The sequence below is a fragment of the Schistocerca americana genome, chromosome 1, assembly GCF_021461395.2.
Source record: "Schistocerca americana isolate TAMUIC-IGC-003095 chromosome 1, iqSchAmer2.1, whole genome shotgun sequence".
Taxonomy (NCBI): Eukaryota; Metazoa; Arthropoda; class Insecta; order Orthoptera; family Acrididae; genus Schistocerca; species Schistocerca americana.
In genome coordinates, this window is record NC_060119.1 from 504,032,080 (window position 1) to 504,051,580 (window position 19,501).

General features: G+C 42.4%; 1 protein-coding gene and 1 non-coding gene across 2 annotated transcripts in view; both read left to right on the plus strand.

Annotated features, from left to right (window-relative positions):
- Positions 1–19,501, plus strand: part of LOC124624305 (potassium voltage-gated channel subfamily H member 8) — a 496,049-nt gene that overhangs the window by 251,430 nt on the left and 225,118 nt on the right. Inside the window, exon 5 of the mRNA XM_047149098.1 lies at positions 16,809–16,972. Coding sequence (XP_047005054.1) covers positions 16,809–16,972 — 164 coding nt within the window. The remainder of the gene's footprint in view (positions 1–16,808; positions 16,973–19,501) is intronic.
- LOC124554922 lies at positions 133–240 on the plus strand. The gene has a single exon (XR_006968493.1). It is a non-coding gene; the product is annotated as a U6 spliceosomal RNA (small nuclear RNA).

The window sequence follows — 19,501 nt, forward strand, 5'->3', positions numbered from 1 at the left end:
GAACGTTTCCTAAATATTTGCGAATCGTGTAACACAGGCGGGATGTGACACAAGCCGGTATTCGCCTAGGCGGATGTGGGAAGCCGCCCACAATATTATAAACGATTAAGAAAATTCACACCCGATGCACCCGCACTCGCTTCGGCGGTACATATAGTAAAATTGGAACGATACAGAGAAGATTAGCAGGGCCCCTTGGGCAAGGATCACACGCAAAATCGTGAAGCGTTCCATGGCCGGCACGATAGCTCAGCGTGTTCGGTCAGGGGGTTAGATGCCCTCGGCAATAAAAAAAACTGAGTGAATGGATCAACGAAGAACTTAAACGGACGTCATAGGACGTCTGCCCCTAACAAATGGAACACAACTACAACGAACAAAATGAGATCAACAAAAAGAAACATAGTGCTACGATGGTGCAATTGTCTGCCGGCACGGTAGCTCAGCGTATTCGGTCAGCTAGCATCTGTGTGAACGGATCAATGAACAACCTGAACGAGGGTCATCGGACGTCCGCCATGAACAAATTCAACGAACAATATAGAACAAAATGAGATCAACGAAAAAAAAGGGGGGGGGTACTGTCTTTGATTAGTAAGCAAAACGTCATTGGTCCCTGGTTCGAAACCCGCCACCGATTAAATTTTGATTAATAATCAGCATGGGAGGCCGAAGAAATCGGGTATAAGAAGTAACCCTCATTCTCCAGCGGCCTTGTCAAATAGGGCGGAGGAGCGGACAGAGGTTCAGGGCACAAAATCTGAAAAGGGAAATGCAAATGCTCACTCTAGACGTAAAACGGTTTCAGCTAAGTGAAATGGAAAGAAGACAAGGATTTCTGATCAGATGAGTGCAGAGTAATATCAACAGCAACAGAAATTGACGTAACTGGAGCAGTAGAAATTGGTATAACTGCAATAGGGTTTGTTTCCAATAGAAAGGAAGGGCAGAAAGTGTGTTACTGTGAACAGTTCAGTGATAGCATTGTTCTTATCAGAATCGACACCAAACCAACATGACCGTAGCAGTCTGCTCCCTTCAATCCCATAAACCAACCGACAACGATAGTTCAGGTATAAATACCAACGTCACAAGCTGAAAATGAAGAGAGACAGAGAATAGATGAGGGTGTGGAAAGGCTAGTGTAGTACGTAAAGAGAGACAAAAATCTAATAATCATGGGGCCTGGAATGCAGTTGTAAGGAAAGGAGAGAAGAAATGGTTACAGGATAATATGGACTTGGGACAAGGAATGAGAGAGGAGAAAGACTAATTGAATTCCATAATAAATTTCAGCTAGTAATAGCGAATACTCTGTCAAGAATCACAAGAGGAGGACGTATACTTGGAAGAGACCGGGTAATATGGGAAGACTTCAGATAGATTACATCATGGTCAGACAGAGATTACGAAGTCAGTTACTGTATACAAGAGCGAATATAGACCCAGATGACAATCAAGTAGTGATGAAGAGTAGGCTGAAATTAAAGAGATTAGTAAGAATCAATACCCAAAGAACTGAGATACAGAAGCACTAACGGCTGACGAGACACGCTTGAAGTTCTCTAAGGCTATAGATACAGCAATAAGGAGTAGCTCAGTAGGCAGTACAGATGAAGAGGAATGGACGTCTCTAAAGAGGGCACTCAAAGAATTTGGAAAGAACAAAATAGCTACACAGTATGTAGCTGCGAAGAAACCATGGGTAACAGAAGAAATACTTCAGTTGATCGATGAAAGTAGGAAACAGAAAAATTTTCAGGAATATTCAGGAATGCAGCAATACAAGTCCATGAGAAATGAAATAAATAGGAAGTGTAGGAAGGCTAAGGCGAAATGGCTGCATGAAAAACGTGAAGAAATCGAAAAAGAGATGAATGTCGAAGGACTGACTCAGCGTACAGGAAACACAAAGCAGCCTACAGTGATATTAAAAAAAAGGGTGGTAATATTAAGAGCGTAACGGGAATTACACTGTTAAATACAGAGAAGAGAGCGGACAGGTGGAAAGAGTACATTGAAGAGCTCTATGAAGAGGAGAAAGGTTTGTCTGATGTGACAGAAGAAGAAACAGGAGTCGATTTAGAAGAGACAGCGGATCCACCATTATAATCATAATTTAAGAGAGCTTTGGAGGACTTCAGATGAATTAAAGCAGGAAGGATGGATAACATTCCACCAGAATTTCTAAAATCATCGGGAGAATGGCAAGAAAATGACTATTCACTTTGGTGTGTAGAATGTATGAGTCTGGGGACATACCATCTGGCTTCCGAAAAAATATCACCCACACTATCCCGAAGACTGCAAGAGCTGACAAGTGCGAGAACTATCACACAATCAGATTAACAGCTCTTTCATCCAAGTTGCTGACAAGAATAATATACAGGAGAATGGAAAAGAAAATTGAGAATGTGCTAGATCACGAACAGTTTGGGTTTCGAAAAGGTAAAGGCACAAGAGAGGCAATCCTGACGATGCACTTGATAGTGGAAGTAAGACTAAAGCCAAATCAAGGCACGTTCGTAGGATCTGTCGACCTGGAAAAAGCGTTCGACAACGTAAAATGGTGCAAGATTTTCGAAATTATGAGAAAAATGAGTGTAAACCATAGGGAGAGACGGGTTATATACAATATGTACAACAGCCAGGAGTGAATAGTAAGAGTGGAAGACCAAGAACGAAGTGATCGTATTAAAAAGGGTGTAAGACAGGGATGTAGTCTTTCGCCCCTATTGTTTCATCTATACATTGAAGAAGCAATAATGGAAATACAGGAATTAAAATTCAACGTGAAAGCGTATCAGTGATACGATTCGCTGATGACATTACTATCCTGAGTGAAAGTGAGGAATAATTACATGATGTGCTGAATTGAATGAACTATCTAATGAGTATGGAATATGGATTGAGAATAAATCGAAGGATGACGAAAGTAATGAGAAGCAGCAGAAACAAGAACAGCGAGAAACTCATCAGGATTGGCGGCCACGAAGTAGATGAAGTTAAGGAATTCTGCTACGTAGGCAGCGAAGTAACCAACACCGAACGAAGCAAGGACATCAAAAGCAGATAGCCCTGACAAAAAGGGCGTTCCTGGCCAAGATAAGTCTAGTCTTCATTTGAGGACGAAATTTCTAAGAATGTACGTCAGGAGCACAGCATTGTACGGATGTGAAACATGGACTGTCGAAAAACCAGAACAGAAGAGAATCGAAGCATCAGAGATGTGATGCTACAGACGAATGTTGAAAATCTGGTAGACTGATAAGGTAAGGAATGAGGCGGCTCTGCACAGAATCGGAGAGGAAAGGAGAAGGGGCAGGATGATAGGACATCTGTTAAGACTGTGAGGGAATATCTTCCATGGTACTAGAGGGAGCTGTAGAGGGCAAAAACTGTAGAGGAATGTATCCGGCAAATAACTGAGGACGTAGGTTGCAAGTGCTAGCCTGAGACGAAGATGTTGTCACAGGAGAGAAATTCGTGGCGGGCCGCATCAAACCAATCAGAGGACTGATGACCCAACAAAAGAAAAGAAGAAAAATTTACAAGATGGATAAGCAAGAGCGTCTAGAGGATTTGTCTGTGCGGTCAGTAACGAGCAGTACTGGATCACCAACGAATCGTTCTGCCAAATGCACTGACAGAAAATATAAAGTACACCCTTTCAGAAGTTTCAAATTCATTCAAGATTTATTGTTGCAGCAGCGCATGTGGAGTGCATGAAATGACTACATTTATAGAACAATAGCACAAGCGCTTCTGAGGTATTAGTTATCGACCAGTCTTGAAGCACCCATATTAGTACGTTGCGATGCCTGCACAGGCGGCAATCCAGGCGCTGACCCTGGCACCCAGTCGATCGGACAGTTGACGAATGCTATTCTGGGATACGTTAAGCCACACCTGCTCCTCCTGTTCCCGTAGTTCTGTAAGAGTTGATGGTTGACGAGTGGCACGGGCCATTTATCGTTCCGTCACATCCCATACGTGCTCGATTGGAGTCACGTCCGAGGATCTTGCTGGGCAGGGGTGTTGCCGCACTTCTTACGGGGCACGTTGTGTTTCACCGGCAGTGCGTGTGGGCGAGCATCATCCTGTTATACCTTGCTGTTGTAGAAACGGCTAAACAATGGGCCTAACAACATTCTGCGCGTACCGAGCATTGGTTAGCGTCCCCTCCAGAAACACCAAAGATGAATGGAACATCCCCCAGGCTGTGGCTAAGCCATATCTCCGCAATATCCTTTCTTTCAGGAGTGCTAGTTCTGTAAGGTTCGCAGGAGAGCATCTGTAAAGTTTGGACGGTAGGAGACGAGATACTGACAGAAGTAAAACTGTGAGGACGGGGTGTGAATCGTGCGTGGGTAGCTCAGTTGGTGGAGCACTTGCCCGCGAAAGGCAAAAGTCCCGAGTTCGAGGCTCGGTTCGGCACACAGTTTTAATCTGCCGGGATGTTTCATATCAGCGCACACTCCGCTGCAGAGTGAAAATCTCTTTCTGGAATGAAAGTTGTAGTTTATCGTGCCCAAGACCAAAAGGCCTGGGGTGGAGCCAGTGTGCCTTGGACGAATGCACTCTACGAGACAGCTCTCACCAGCTATAAGTCTTACGCGCAAACAACCATTCACTTGCGTGAAGGCAAAATTGCTTCCATCGCTGAAGACCCTGGCGTATCATTATATCTTCCAAGTGATCCTCCGACGGCATCAGTCAGCTTTACACGTCGATGCTGTGGCGTGAATGGAAGACGCGCTAGAGGTGTGCATGTACGTAGTCGCACTGCTAACAACCAGTTCGCAACAGTCCGCGTTGACACGTATGGGCTCGCAAGCCATCTTACCTGGGCTGTGGTATCTGTACGATCTGCCATTGCTGCCCTTACAATACGACAATCTTGACGGGCGGCTGTGTTGCCTGGACTTCTAGAATCTCGTTTCGACGAATGAGAATATTCACGTGATCACTGACATTAGCTTCGTTGCACAACTGATACAGCACGTCCAACTTCCGTTGCATTTCTCGGAAAGTGCTATCCCTTCACTCAGAAGATTACAGTTTGACCCCTTTCAAAAACGCTCATTTGACTGTGGGGAGAACGGCGCGTCTTCGTGGCATGGTTAACTGCTTTCTACTCATGTCTGCACCACACTGTGCCTTCTGGCCGTGAACATTCCCTATTAATGGATAGACACAGATGGCGCTCTGGCAGCTATGCCACTACGGTACCTGTTGGCGGACGGCGCTGAAATCATCATCAGTACATCTAATATCTCCCTATTGGCATATGCCATATACGTTGTCTTACCAGGTGTACAAATTTTTTCCTGCAGTATATTTAACATTATTATTGAAACCGTTGGTAGGAAAATGTAGTCACCACAGTCGTAATTCTACGGATTTTATTCAGGGACTTAGCAACATCAGGCTAAATAGTATGGATGTGCTGGTGACTTTTGACGTGGTGTCATAACATACCAATTAACCTTTAAAGGATTCTTTGTCACTTAGTGGCCAACAGTTTGCCAAAACATCACAGCTTTATTTGAGCATCTGGCACCTTAATTTCGGTTTAATGGTGAATTTTATGAGCAGATGGATGGAGATGTTAAGGGAAGCCCCCCCTCTCCCTTCATAGTAGCTAATTTATTTATAGAACGTTCAGGAACAATACAAAAGTTAATCAGAAGGGTTTCATTATCAACTCGAAAATACATCGAACTGTATACATGAAAACTTTATGGTGGTGTTGCTCCTTTTCTACCTATTTACCCTTCAAGGCGATAAATTTTTCCCGATGACGAATAACTTGGTGGAGAGTGATATCTATCGCCTAGGTAGCGGTACATAGAGATTAAATCCCAGGTAAACAATGCATAAGAAGTTCATTTGATTATTCACGAACACATAAAAAGTACGCTTCTCAGTTCGAAAGCAATTATACGAGTTGAACCTAAGCTTAAGTCCCCTTTCGGGAGTTTGATTTACGAAAAACGTAAATTTCGTTTGGTTCACTTAAAGTTACAGAAAGAGAGGAAATAAATGATTGACTAGCAGAAGGCCAGAGCTGAAATAATTAAAAGTTTGAGATCTGGACTCAGTACGAATGTTCTACAGTTAGTATCGCAATTCGAAGTTCACTGTTCAATCTTGGTCTCCACGAAGAGAGACATTGTACTCTTAATTGGAGTAAGGCAAAAGGCTAAATAACCAGAGTTGAAGTCACTATCATTAGTACAGTAGAAATTGAAAGTTTAAGAGCCCAACACGAATGTGTTCAGTAGAAGCCAGACATTGGCGGAATCCAACGACGGAACTGGTTGCTTCACGTAGCGGCCGTTTCTCATAGGATAATCGGCGTCGAAGCTCGACCAGGTGCGATGGTTCCTAAGGAAGACTGTGACTCCTGTCATCGCTTGACACAAGGAGCTCTCTCTGAGCAAACTGTCCTGGCACGACTGAGCGCCGGCCTAAATACGATGGAGGCCCCAGGATACTGTTTGAACTATCTGCGCACAGTGACTCCGCGGAAGCAAGTAGGTTCGCGGGACCAGCCACCTCTGATGGCGATGCTGCTGCCGCCTTCTGGCGAGAAGAGCGCTCACTCTTGTCAGCTTGCTGAGTATGCCACCCGCTGCGCAGTGTTTGCCGGGTAGCCGAGACGCAGCAGAGCCTGACTGTTGAAGTTTACATTTTGGCTGTTATGGAAACCCCTCAACTTGAAAATCACCTCGTAGTGATTCTGTAAATGCCTGCCCAGTAATGTTTTCTTCATCTAAGGAAAGAGAGAATGCAGGGTGTGGTACAAAATTTGGTAGCCCAAAGAAGCATCACATGCGATGGTGCCCTGTGCAGAAGGCCCTATGGCGGCATCGTAGAGCAAAAACGAATTTTTGGACAGCTTGCCGCGACGCTTCGTCTAGACAGCCTTTCGTAACCTCGTCAGGAGAGTTTGGTAGCATGCTCCTGTGAGGGTTTGCCGCTTACGAGCATCATCTGCTAGCACCACACCAGGGCAGTCAAAAAAAAAAAAAAAAATACTCATCACTTTGCATGATGATAACTGTGTCGTCACCTATTTCGACGGTGGTGAAACCATGTGTTTCCATTGCTTGCTTTGCTCCTTTATCTCTGAATCATAATGATATATCGAGCACTTCTCCACTTTGATTGCGCGGCTAGAGAATCCTGACATAGCTGCAACATTTCCCCTGTTATCTCGTTTCGGTGGGCTTTTTGAAAGGGTGTGAGCAAGCGCAGAGCACAGCGTGAGGCGACTTCTATCATCAAAATATTGCGCAATATCACGAAAACCGATCCATGAGCAATTTCCACTTTTTCTACAGTCGCTTCGATTGTGATAAGCCGGTCTTTTGAGGCCCAGGGCCTCCACTTCGCTTGTAATTCCCGATTCTTCATTCTTTAGATTTGTTTGACCACAAAGAAAGTGTCTGTGGCCACCTAACCTCTCGGTCACACATTACATAACGTTAGCTTAATATTCCACGCTTCTGTCAAGTAAGCATGGTTTTTGTAGCGTTGTTCCCCTTCAAAAGCAGAAAACGAATTACGTCACGGAAGTTTACTTTATCAAAAGGTTCTGCCATTATGTTTTGCTCCTGTAGCGGCGTGCTGCTGTACTGTACAGCTAGAATTTCAAACAAACAAAAAATTAATCGAATAATCTAATTTTTCCAGGTAATAATTAGCAGTTTATACTATCCTTGGTAAAGCTAAAAAAATGTGTGTGTGAATTCCTAAGGGACCAGACTGCTGAGGTCATCCGTCCCTAGACATAGGCACTACTTTAACTTAAACTAACTTATGCTAAGAACAACACACACTCCGATGTCCGAGGCTGGACTCGAGCCTCCGGAGGGAGGGGCCGCGCAATCCGTGACATGGCGCCTCAAACCACGCGGCCACTCCGCGCGGCGATAAAGCAACATTATTAATAAACTAGCATCATCAAGCAGCCTTTCCCTAGAATTTGGACCGAAAGATTCCATAAACTCATCGCTTTTCATCTTCGAAATAGCCGAATCTTCCAAAATGAAAATATCTAACAGCAGCCTAAAACTCGACTTTTTTCTCCATTTTCTACCACGCTTATCATATTACCCGGTGTGCACTGGTGTGGAAAGCTTAATGACGAAAGTAATTTTCGCTTGAAGTGTCACTCCCAAGTAAAGCTCGACGGAACTTGGACCCTACATAGAAAGAACTGCTACAGTACAAAACAGAAAGTAAATGAAAGAAATATTCAATGAGGCAAACAGAAATGACACTTTTATTGAAAGACGATGATTACACTGTAGTCACTGCGAACAATGAATTTACTTTCAAAACCTTTTCTTAAGAATTTAATTTATTTGCTAGCGATTCATCATGAACATTAACACATTTAATCACACTATGTGAGCGTGGAAGTAGTTGCCAGTGGGTAGCTGATGAAAACAAATTAAATTTCTTTCAACAAATGGAAATTTTATTCCTAAAAGCCCTTTTTTTAACAGATTTAAAATTGTAACCAGAAAGCACCCTCAAAATATCAAGTTACAATTTTACTCAGATGCAGAAAGAACAAATATAGGCAGTATGAGCTCTCTGGCTGAGAACCTTGCCGCTGCCTTTTGACACGGCCGTAGTCACGACCGCTCACAACAACCTCTGAAAGACTACACTGGTGCAAATCTGCAACACATCAGATTACTTCAAACTACAAATTTTAACAACCCATACAAGCACATAAACTATGCACCCCGTAGGAGGGATGGGAATGGTACAAAACACTAATATTAAAAAAAATTAACTTGCCACCGAAGATGCAACTTGATTAAAAAAAATATATACTCTTAGGGTGGAAAGGTGGCAACCTTATATCCTAAAATGACCATTTAAATTAAAACCCATGAAATGCAGTCTTACATAAAATATACAAACATGCTCTACATTACACATATACCACCGCTCAAGATGATAGGCAAGATAAAAACATATTTCAGGTATTCGGCCGTTACACTTCAAGGAATAAATTCGCTAACACCGAATCCGACAAACATGATAGAGGCAGCTATTAACGTACGGCAGATCGACAGACAGGCAGGCACTAACTGCCTAAGAAATGCGGCCGGGAGACAGATGAGCAAGCTGGGGACGAGAGACTGACCAAGAAAACAAGTAGAATTTAACAAGTAAATGAAACAACATATCACGAATCACTTAACTTCTAATAAACTGCGATGTCTGGCGAAGACCTGGCGCAGCACCCCCAAAACGCTCTCCCGGACCGTTCGCTGCCAGCCGCTTCAACGGACGCAGGAAGGCGCGCCGATCTTCCGTCTCACGGCGTCGCAGCTCGCACCGGCCAGCCGATGTCGTGGGTTGATTCCTGATGCTCTCGTGTAGGCCGCGAAGCCACCACTCCTCGCTATACGGCGCGGCCTATTGGACTCACGAGGCGACCTCACATCCGCCGACACTCAAGGCGGACAAGTCATCTGGTGTCTCAGTGCGCGACCGACCAACCGATCGATCCAACCGCCAATGACCATTGCCCATTGGCTGAACAAACTCGAGCAGACTGGCGGCCTAATACATACTAGCACTCCGGACGACATACAGACACTGACTGCCCCACACTGACCTGGCTGACCAACTGACCAGACTCGCCGCATAGCGAGCTCATAGCGCCCCTGAAATGCACGTGAACAGGTAACAGTAACCTTTCCCACCAGAGGGAGACATCAAAGCTCCGATTGCCACAGCGGCGCCACCGCCAGAAACGGAGGGAAACTACTTTACGCTACGCGCTGCGGCGCGCTCTTCAATACTGCAGATTTTTGCCACGGCTCACACCACTACTGATTGTGGTGCCCTGGACATTACTAAACGCGGGAAGCCTTGCTTCTTGGAAAAGTTCATTATTATAAGTAAACGGGTAGTACCATGTAGGTTATGCTGAGTGAGTTTGGGAGTATAAAAATATAGACGGCCACATCTTTCAATCGTATCGACTTAGAAGCTTCACTTGTTTAAATCGCCAAGGGAACGTAGACCTCAATATGTGACATAACCTTCAACGTGATACTTTTACCTGTTTCTCAGAAAAAAGGTTTTGATCAGTCGGATAGACAGACAGACGGGCAGGCAGGCAGGCAGCAGAACAACTAAGTGATCCTAAAAGTGTTCCATTTTCACCGATTGAGGAACTAAATCCTAAAAATGAAGTCAGAACCGAACGCAGCCCTAGAAAGGCGCGCATGGGGAAGTAATACAGTGTCGCAGTAACGTTGGTGAGTGAGTGTGCCATGTTCAAAGATTTGGAGGTCAGTACGCCCACGCAACGTTGTCCCTCCATACTACGACCCTGGACCAGCAAAACGATCGAGTTTGACAATGTTCCTGGGCGCATAACACACCCTCATTTTACGACAGGTGGAAGCACGTACTTTCTACCTTAAGCTTTTACAACCAATACAAGTGGCTGACGCTTAACTACTGCAAGTCGTGTTCATATGAAGCTTCCAACAAAAGCTGTGTAAGAACAATGTTGAGAAGCATTGTCACAATTTACCGCTTTTTCATACGTTTTTGCTAGACTTATTAATATACTCCAGAAGGCACGTAAAAGTTTTCTAGAATTTCAACACACACAACAATGTTCATAAAATTCGCAAAAAGGCGGCGCACACGAGTGCCCTTCATTAGGATAACTATCGACTGCAGCAAGAGGAAGGGCATCCGTCAACAAATTTAAAAATAAAATAAATACGCCAAATCATTAAAATATCAGACCCTTTGCGATGGGATAGATGCTAGCAAAAAGAGACTGACGTCTGGATTAAATAAATGACTTTTCCATTTGCAATGTTACATTTATATGTGGTCAGCTCAGCTATTTTTACATTTATTCAGCTTACCATTTCATCTCATTTTATTGGTGCAAATTAATTTCAACTTTGCCCAAATTGCGATGAGTTTCCGCGAGTTTCACATGTCATACGGAAAGTAGTTAATTCAACCACGGCAGCAATAATCCTAAGAAGATTCCCGTCGTACTGCAATCTCCGCGGTTTAATTAGGTTTCACAGAGTCCTGTCGCAATTACCTTTAAATTTGTTCTCCGTCCTCTCTTTCCCCAGGTCAGATGAATAAGTGTTCTGAATCTGAATTTAAATTACTCCAAAATTAGATAGCGATGCCAAGTGTTGAAGTCGCAGTAATGCAGTGGCCGCAGGAAATAAGTGCAGACTGACGGAAAGGTGAGTCACGCATAAGAACTTCGCCTCACATCTTCCACAGACTGTGTAATAGGAAATATGGGAGAGCATAACGAAAAAGGTTCAGGTTTCACGCGATGTGCGTAATCTCTACATAAAGTTCAAAGTAGCTACAAACGAACAGTATAAAGTGAAACTGAGTTAAATCGTACGACATTGTTATTTGGGAGACTCCGGTGGGTAGCTACTATAAAACGTATTCTCCATGTATATCATAAAAATTGTATTTGACCATACATGAGCATGATGAAGTCTGTTAAATTATTTGTTTTGCACTGCTGCCAGTTACCTTGATTATTTTGTTACGATTTAGTATTTTGCGACGTGTTTCGAGCTTGTTTCGTTCAACATCATTAGCTTTGTATTTAATTCACATGAAAAGAAAAGTGACTTAAATAATTTAAAATTAACTATTAGATAATTTACAAATTATGTCTTATGAAATCTTGACCGAATTGCGTCTTGTGATAAAATGAGTCGGGAGGGCTAATACGGGTAAGTGACGTCCTCTGGTGGTGTTGCTGTTATCGTTTCTGTGATACAGGTAGTTCACTAAATAGGTAATATGAATAACGCAAAATATTCATTAATAATGAAAAATAATAGATGTTAGCTGTATTCTCTCAAGTCCTCTAATCAAGCAAATGAAAAGACAGTTGACACATATTCTTGATAACACTACGGTTACGGATTGAATAACTTAAAGTACAGCAACCAGACACGCTTTTAAACTGTTTAGCCAAGATGCATTTCGAGGTTTCGCCCACCTACAGACCATAAGTACACCTACAAGGTGGTCAAAAGGCTTCTAAGCCTGTTTCGGGGTAGGTTGTGCTGAGAATTAATTTTTAAGAAAAAAGTTCGGTATATTGCGCCGTTTTCGAGTTAATTATTATTGAAGTTGGCCAATCAGGCCGTTTTGCGCGCAAAATTCAAGAGGTACACCCGATACATTTTATTATAGTTACATGTTCTCGTACCGTAGATGACAGTGCACGAGGCAGCTTAGCCTTTGGATGCGGTTTGATCCTTCCTACCGCCTCACGTCCAATTTTTTTATCGCTCTCTTGTTCGGTTTTAGGAAACAAAACGAAGAACACTTTTGGCGACACTGACCCTGGCGGGCCGCTTAAGTTTGCTTGCGAAATCCCATTTATCTCGGAACCGGCGCAATAAACGCCAATAACCTACCATGAAACATCCTTACAAGCTCTTGAGTCTGTTAAACAGACACAACAACCGACACCAATTCTCCATATTCAGGAAACGCACCATTATCAGTAACCGACACACAATTAAACTCAATTCACCCGATTACGTACGAACAAACCGGTTTCCCATACATGGTTCACAGAGTGAATAGAACTCTTCTCATTGACGACAACTACAAATATTAATTACAGGCAATTAACCAAATGGCTATAGGCTGTAGACAAACTGAATCACAAAGTTAAAAAAACAATAAAGGGACCACCTACAACTCAAAATCATCAACACACAAACACAGACACGCTGAACATACAAACAAGTACACGTGAAAAGAAATCACCACAACAACAAGCAAATGGTACACACTCACTTACAACAACGTTCCCTGCAAGACAGGCAAAACACTCAAAAAACGTTATATAATAACAGTCTACAGAACAGGTAACTCAATACGTAGAATCTAAGGACAAAAATAGACAAACACAACAAATATGGTATTTACCAACTGATATGTCAGGACTGACAACCAATTTATAAAGGACAGACAAGCAGAAACTTCAATATCAGATACACAGAACACAGATGACCACTAAAAAGCAACGGCTGTCGTTCTACCTTATGGACATGAATCACTTAAAAAGTCCGTAGTGCAGCAGCAAACCCCCACAAAAACTATAATTCAGGAAGATTACCAGATACAGAAATACGTAGTCTCCAGTATCCAGTCTCGTAGATTCTATAACACAACTTGAACTGTCATTTGATTGCCACTTCCCCTAATGATTTTAGAAATAGTAAAAGAATGTTATCTATCCCAGCTGCCGCATGTGATCGCAAGTCCTGCAAAGCGCTGTTAAACTCTGTCTCTAATACTGCATCCCAATTTCTTCCACATCGACCCCTATTTCTGCTCATATCACGTCATCAGTTAAGCCCTCTTCTTCGCAGAGGCTTTGAATGCACTCCTTCCAACTATCTGGCCTCTCCTTTACATTTAACGGTTAGATTCCCATTGCACTCTAACATGTCGACACACTTGCTTTCAATTTCACCAAAGGTCATTTCGACTTTGCTGTATGCTAAATCAGTTCTTCCGACGATCATTTCTTCATTGATTTCTTCACGTTTTCGGTGCCTTGGCTTACCTTCACTTCGTATTTATTTCATTCATAAGTGATTTGTATGGTTGTACTCCTCTCTTTATTATTTGTACTTCCTTCATTCGTCGTTCAGCTGAAGTATTTCATTTGTTTCCGAAGATTTCTTGAAACTCACTTTCCTTGTACAAATGTCAGTCAGTCCAACTCCTAAGATTGCCCTGTTTAGAAATATCCGTTCAACTGAACTGCAAAGTGTGGTATTATTATAGCAGTTGCTTACAGCCTTAGAAAACTTCAGTCGCACCCTTACTTAGTAATTTAGTATCCCACTTCTTCCTACACTGATTCTTACAGTCGATTTTCTTAAATTTCAGTCTACTCTTCAACACTATTAAGTTGCGATCTGATTCGTTATATGCTCATGCGTACGCCTTACAATCAAGATCTGATATCGAAACCTCTGTCAATGAGGTAACGCAGTTAGAATCTTCCCTTGTCTCGGGCGTTTTTCAAGTATATCTTCTTCTCCTGTGGTATTTGAATAGAGTATTCGCTATCAGAAGCTGTAATTTATTACAGAATCCAATTAGTCATTCTTATCTCTCATTCCCATTACTGACTTCATGTTCTCCGTCTTCTGTTACAATCTCCAGTGGTGATTATATTATCATTTCCTCTTATATACTCAGTTACCCGTTCAAGATCAATGTATACTTTCTCTTCCCCCCCTTCCTCCCTCCCTTTCTCTCTCTCTCTCTCTCTCTCTCTCTCTCTCTCTCTCTCTCTCTCCTTTCCTCCGTCCCTCCATCTTCTGCTTGTGACGTCGTTATGTGCACCTGATCTATGGTTGCCAGAGATAGTTTGCTGGGGATTCTGATGAGGACAATCTTTTCACTCAACTGTTCACAGTAACTTACTCTCTGCACTACCTTCCTGTTCGTAACGAACGGTACTGCAATACCATTTTTGCTGCTGTTGATGTCACTCTGTCTTCGTCTGGTCAGAATTCTCTGTCTTCCTTCCATTTCAATTCAGTGACCTACATTGTATCTAGACTGAATCTTTGCATTTCCCTTTTCAGATTTTCTATCTTATCTACGACATTCAGACTTCTGATATTCCACGCTCCAGCTTGTAGGATGTTATTCTTTGGTTGGTTATTCAATCTGTTTCTCACGGATATCCCCCGAGACCATAACAGGGGACTCATCCGGAACCTTTTTCCAGTGGGGAGATCATCATAACACTTTTTCACTCACAGGTTACATGACCTGTGGAGACACATTAACTGTCATTAATCAAATGGTTTCCACTGCCTTCTACACCCACTAGCAGTTGGTCATAGCTGATTCTTCTGCTTTTTGGGGGAGGGGGGGGGAGGGAAGGGGAGTTTCAGTTTCCCACCGAGAGAGTAAGACTGTATCGTATACACCTTTCCGCTCTTTCGCCCTCTTTCATTAGGCCTTTGGCAGAACGAGGATGACTGCTTATGCCAGAAATCTTCGGCCGCTAATGATTTTTATTTAAATTTAAGCACTGACTGGGTTCAAACCCGATTACTAGTCAAAGACGCTACTTCATACATCCTCAAACCACCTGAAGATTTACTCACATATTCTGCCTATTATAATGTCAAAGCGCAATAAACAAAATTTCTTTATTTGCCACCCTACCCGCTGCTGCAGTTTCACCGGCCGGAACTGTAATTAAGGTGTAACCAATTGTAAATACATATTACCTACACAAACAAAGCCCGCTGGTATATGTATTGTGAGAACTGTATTAAGGTTGCAGCGTAGAATTCTGCAAGTGGTCGAAATACTCGATTCCTTCTGTCGAGAAAAAAATTAAAAAAAAATTACAATTAGGAAATTGGATCTTTCATAGCGCGAGTATTACGATGGTGTGTGAGGCATAAATGATACATTGCGTGGTAAGACTTTTTCTTGCACAAAGAAATCAGATTAGAACATTAGATATACTAAAAAGGTGGCATACCTCATGTAGTAGGTTCAAGCAAAATTTAGTTTGAGTGACGTAAAACAGACACAGGTATGTGTATTTTGTCGCCTCGAGCAGCGAGGTGAGATAGTCCGTCGGCTGCACATTTAACAAATTGGTTGTTATCTACACTCAATTTCGGGATCGTTTCCATGCAAATGTTTCAATCGCCTATGATAAAAAAAGGAAGGTACAAGCTACGCTAGGTGTAATTCGCCTAGGTGTACCACAGATACTTGCAGTAAGTTCTTCGTGTAGATGTAGGTGAACTATGTTATACCGAACGGAAAATTTCTTCTACTTCGTCCACATGATGATCGATTACACGTCCAGCAGAAAGATTCACACTGGTAACGACATGCGTCAGACGAAGTTTGTTGAAAACGCGAATAAATATTCCTTATTCCGGAATTCTGCGGTCGATGGCAGTGGATCTCGGTGGTCAAGGCGAGGGTGGGAGAAATGTGAGAGGCGACGGCTGAGGGGGAGGGGGACGCGCTGAGGGCTTCCAAAGGGAGAATTAGACATTCTTCTTTCCTGAAATCAGGCATCTCCGTTTAGCAAAATGAAATTATTGAAATTCATCGACCACTTTTCCGTCGCTCTCTTAAATATTATGTAGGGGTAGTACCGCACTGTCATTTGAAACACAAACTTTCAGTTTATTCAGGAAACATGCTCTGCTTGAAATATTGATTAAAAATATTTATCCATATTGACTCCTTCGCGAGTCAAAGGTTACACAGCACAATACAGGGAGGAACTTTAATATTCCGTCAGATAAAAGGGGTGACGAAGGACCAGGAAGTTTGTATTCTTCATGGGAAACAACAGTATTTTCTCAGCATCTCGTAAACCAGTACTGTGTCGACAGGTTCATCTCGTGTGAAGATGTGTGCATCTTGTGTAAAGATGTGTTCCATCATTACACACTAAAACTACTGGTTCATTGGATTCCAAGATGGCCAGTTATCGTTTTCAGGTGTAAGCAAGCAACTTCGAACGATAGATGACATCGTCAAAGAAGCCATTACCAGCGATAAATGTACACATTTTTACCTCGAAGTTCTCGATTGCCATTGTTCCCGAGACGATATGTATCAGGCGCTACTAATTTAATGTGTGATGGCAATTAAAATCTCATGAAGTGTGGTACAGTTAGGCAACTCTAAAGAGTAAGAAAATTACGTCCGTTAATCTCTTCTTTCCACAGACATCATTCTCAACTTCCGGACGACATACGTGAACCGCAAGGGAGAAGTGGTGTCCAACTCGCGTTCCATCGCCCTCAACTACCTCAAGAGCTGGTTCGTCGTGGACCTGCTGGCAGCTCTGCCTTTCGACCTGCTCTACGCTTCCGACCTCTACAGCGGTGAGGTCAGTGCAGACACCTTACTACGACCGCTATCAGTTTAACCAAGAAGAGTGAGTAGTTTCAGCTGTAAATGAAATTATATGCATGTTTATTTTCAACCAACAATTTGTGTTAAAATGTAACCACATTCGATATACGCTGACTCCAAGCTATCAGTCACTGTGTATGACATTAGTGCAAGACTGACACAAATCTCTACTTGATATACTACAAACGTTGTGAGATATGAAGTCGCTGCATAACATAAAACAATTTTTATTACTACACATTCTCGAAGTGACGCGAGACTACGCAGCTGTCCAGGTGTCCCGGAACAGCAGGCTACTAAGTCCATCTACGAGTAGCAACAAATAATCTTGGACAAATAGTGAGTAACGTGACGAATACAGGGTTTAGTGACAACAAGGCAGTTGCTGCTAGGCTGAATACTCTAAAAGAAACACCAAATACATCTATTTAAAAAATCTGATAAAAATGCTCTTAACGCCTTTTTAAGAGACAGTCTCCACTCCTTCCGATCTGATCACGTAAGCTTAGAAAAGATGTGGAATGATTTCAAAGAGATCGTATCAACGGCAATTGGTATATACCACATAAAGTAATAAGGAATGGTACTGATGCGTCATAGTACACAAACGGGTGAGATCGCTGCTGCAGAAGCTGTGAAAAAAGCATGCCAAATTTAAATGAACGCAAAATCCCCAGTACTGGAAAAGTTTTGTAGAAGTTCTAAATATAGCGCGTACTTCAATGCGAGATGCTTTTAATAATTTCCACAACGAAATTCTATCTCGAAATCTGGTAGAAAACCCAAAGAGATTCTGATCGTACAAAAAGCACACCAGTGGCAAGACGCATTCAATACTTTCACTGCACGATAACAACAGTGAAGTCACTGATGACAGTGCCACTAAAGCAGAGTTATTAATCACGGTTTTCCAAGACTCCTTCACCAAAGAAGACGAAGTAAATACTCCTGAATTCCAACCAAGAACAACTGCCAAGATGAGAAACATAGAAGTAGATATTCTCGTTGTAACAAAGCAGCTTAAATCACTTAATAATGCCGAGGCCTCCGGTCCAGATTGTATTCCAGTCAGGTTCCTCTTAGAGTATGCTGATACAATAGCTCCATATTTAGCAACTACATAGAACCGCTCGCTCACAGAAAGATCCGTACCTAAAGACTGGAAAATTGCTCAAGTCACAACAATACCCAAAAAGGGAAGCAGAAGTAATCCGCTGAATTACAGGCCCATATCACTAGCGTCGATTTGCAGTAGGGTTTTGGAACATATACTGTATTCGAGCATTATGAAGTACCTCGAAGAAATGGATTTATTGACACACAGTCAGCACTGATTCAGAAAATATCGTTCTTGCGAAACACAACTAGCTCTATATACTAATGAAGTAATAAGTGCTATCGACATGGGATCTCAAATTGAGTCTATATTTTTAGGTTTCGGTAAGGCTTTCGACACCGTTCCTCACAAGCGTCTTCTAACGAAAAGCATACCTATAGAGCATCGCCTTAGTCGTGCGACTGGATTCGTGATTTCCTGTCAGAAAGGTCACAGTTCGTAGTAATAGACGAAAAGACATCGAGTAAAACAGCTGTAATATCCGGTGTTCCCCACGTAAGTCTTATAGGCCCTCTATTGTTCCTAATCTATATTAACAACACAGGAGACAATCTGAATAGGTATCTTAGATTGTTTGCAGATGATGCTGTCATTTACCATCTTCTAAAGTCATCACATGACTAAAACGAATTGCAAAAGGATTGAGATAAGATATCTGTATGGTGCGAAAAGTAGCAATTGACCCTGAACAAAGAAAAGTTTGAAGTTATTCACATGATTACTAAAAGAAATCCGCTAAATTTCGATTACGCGATAAGTCACACAAATCTGAAGGCTGTAAATTCAACTAAATACTTAGGGATTACAATTACAAATAACCTAAATTGAAACGATCACATAGATAATGTTGTGGGTAGAGCAAATCAAAGACTGTGATTCATTGGCAGAACACGTAGATGGTGCAACAGGTCTACTAAAGAGACTGCTTACAGCACGTTTGTGCGCCCTATTCTGCAGTATTGCTGTGCGGTGTGGGATCCGCATTAGGTGAGACTGGCAGATGACATCGAGAAAATACAAAGAAGGGTAGCTCGTTTAGTATTATCACGAAGTAGCGGAGATAGTGTCACAGACATGATACGTGAATTGGAGTGGCAATCATTAAAACAAAGGCGTTTTTCATTGTGACGGAAACTTTTCATGAAATTTCAATCACGTTTTCTCGTCCGATTACGAAAGCATTCTGTTGGCACCCGCCTACATAGGGAGAAATGATCATCACGATAAAATAAGAGAAATCAGGGCTCGCACAGAAAAATTTAAGTTCTCGTTTTTACAGCGTGCCGTTAGAGAGTGGAACGGTACAGAGACAGCTTGAAGGTGGTTCATTGAACCCTCTGCTAGGCACTTTATTGTGAATAGCAGAGTAATGACGTAGACGTAGAT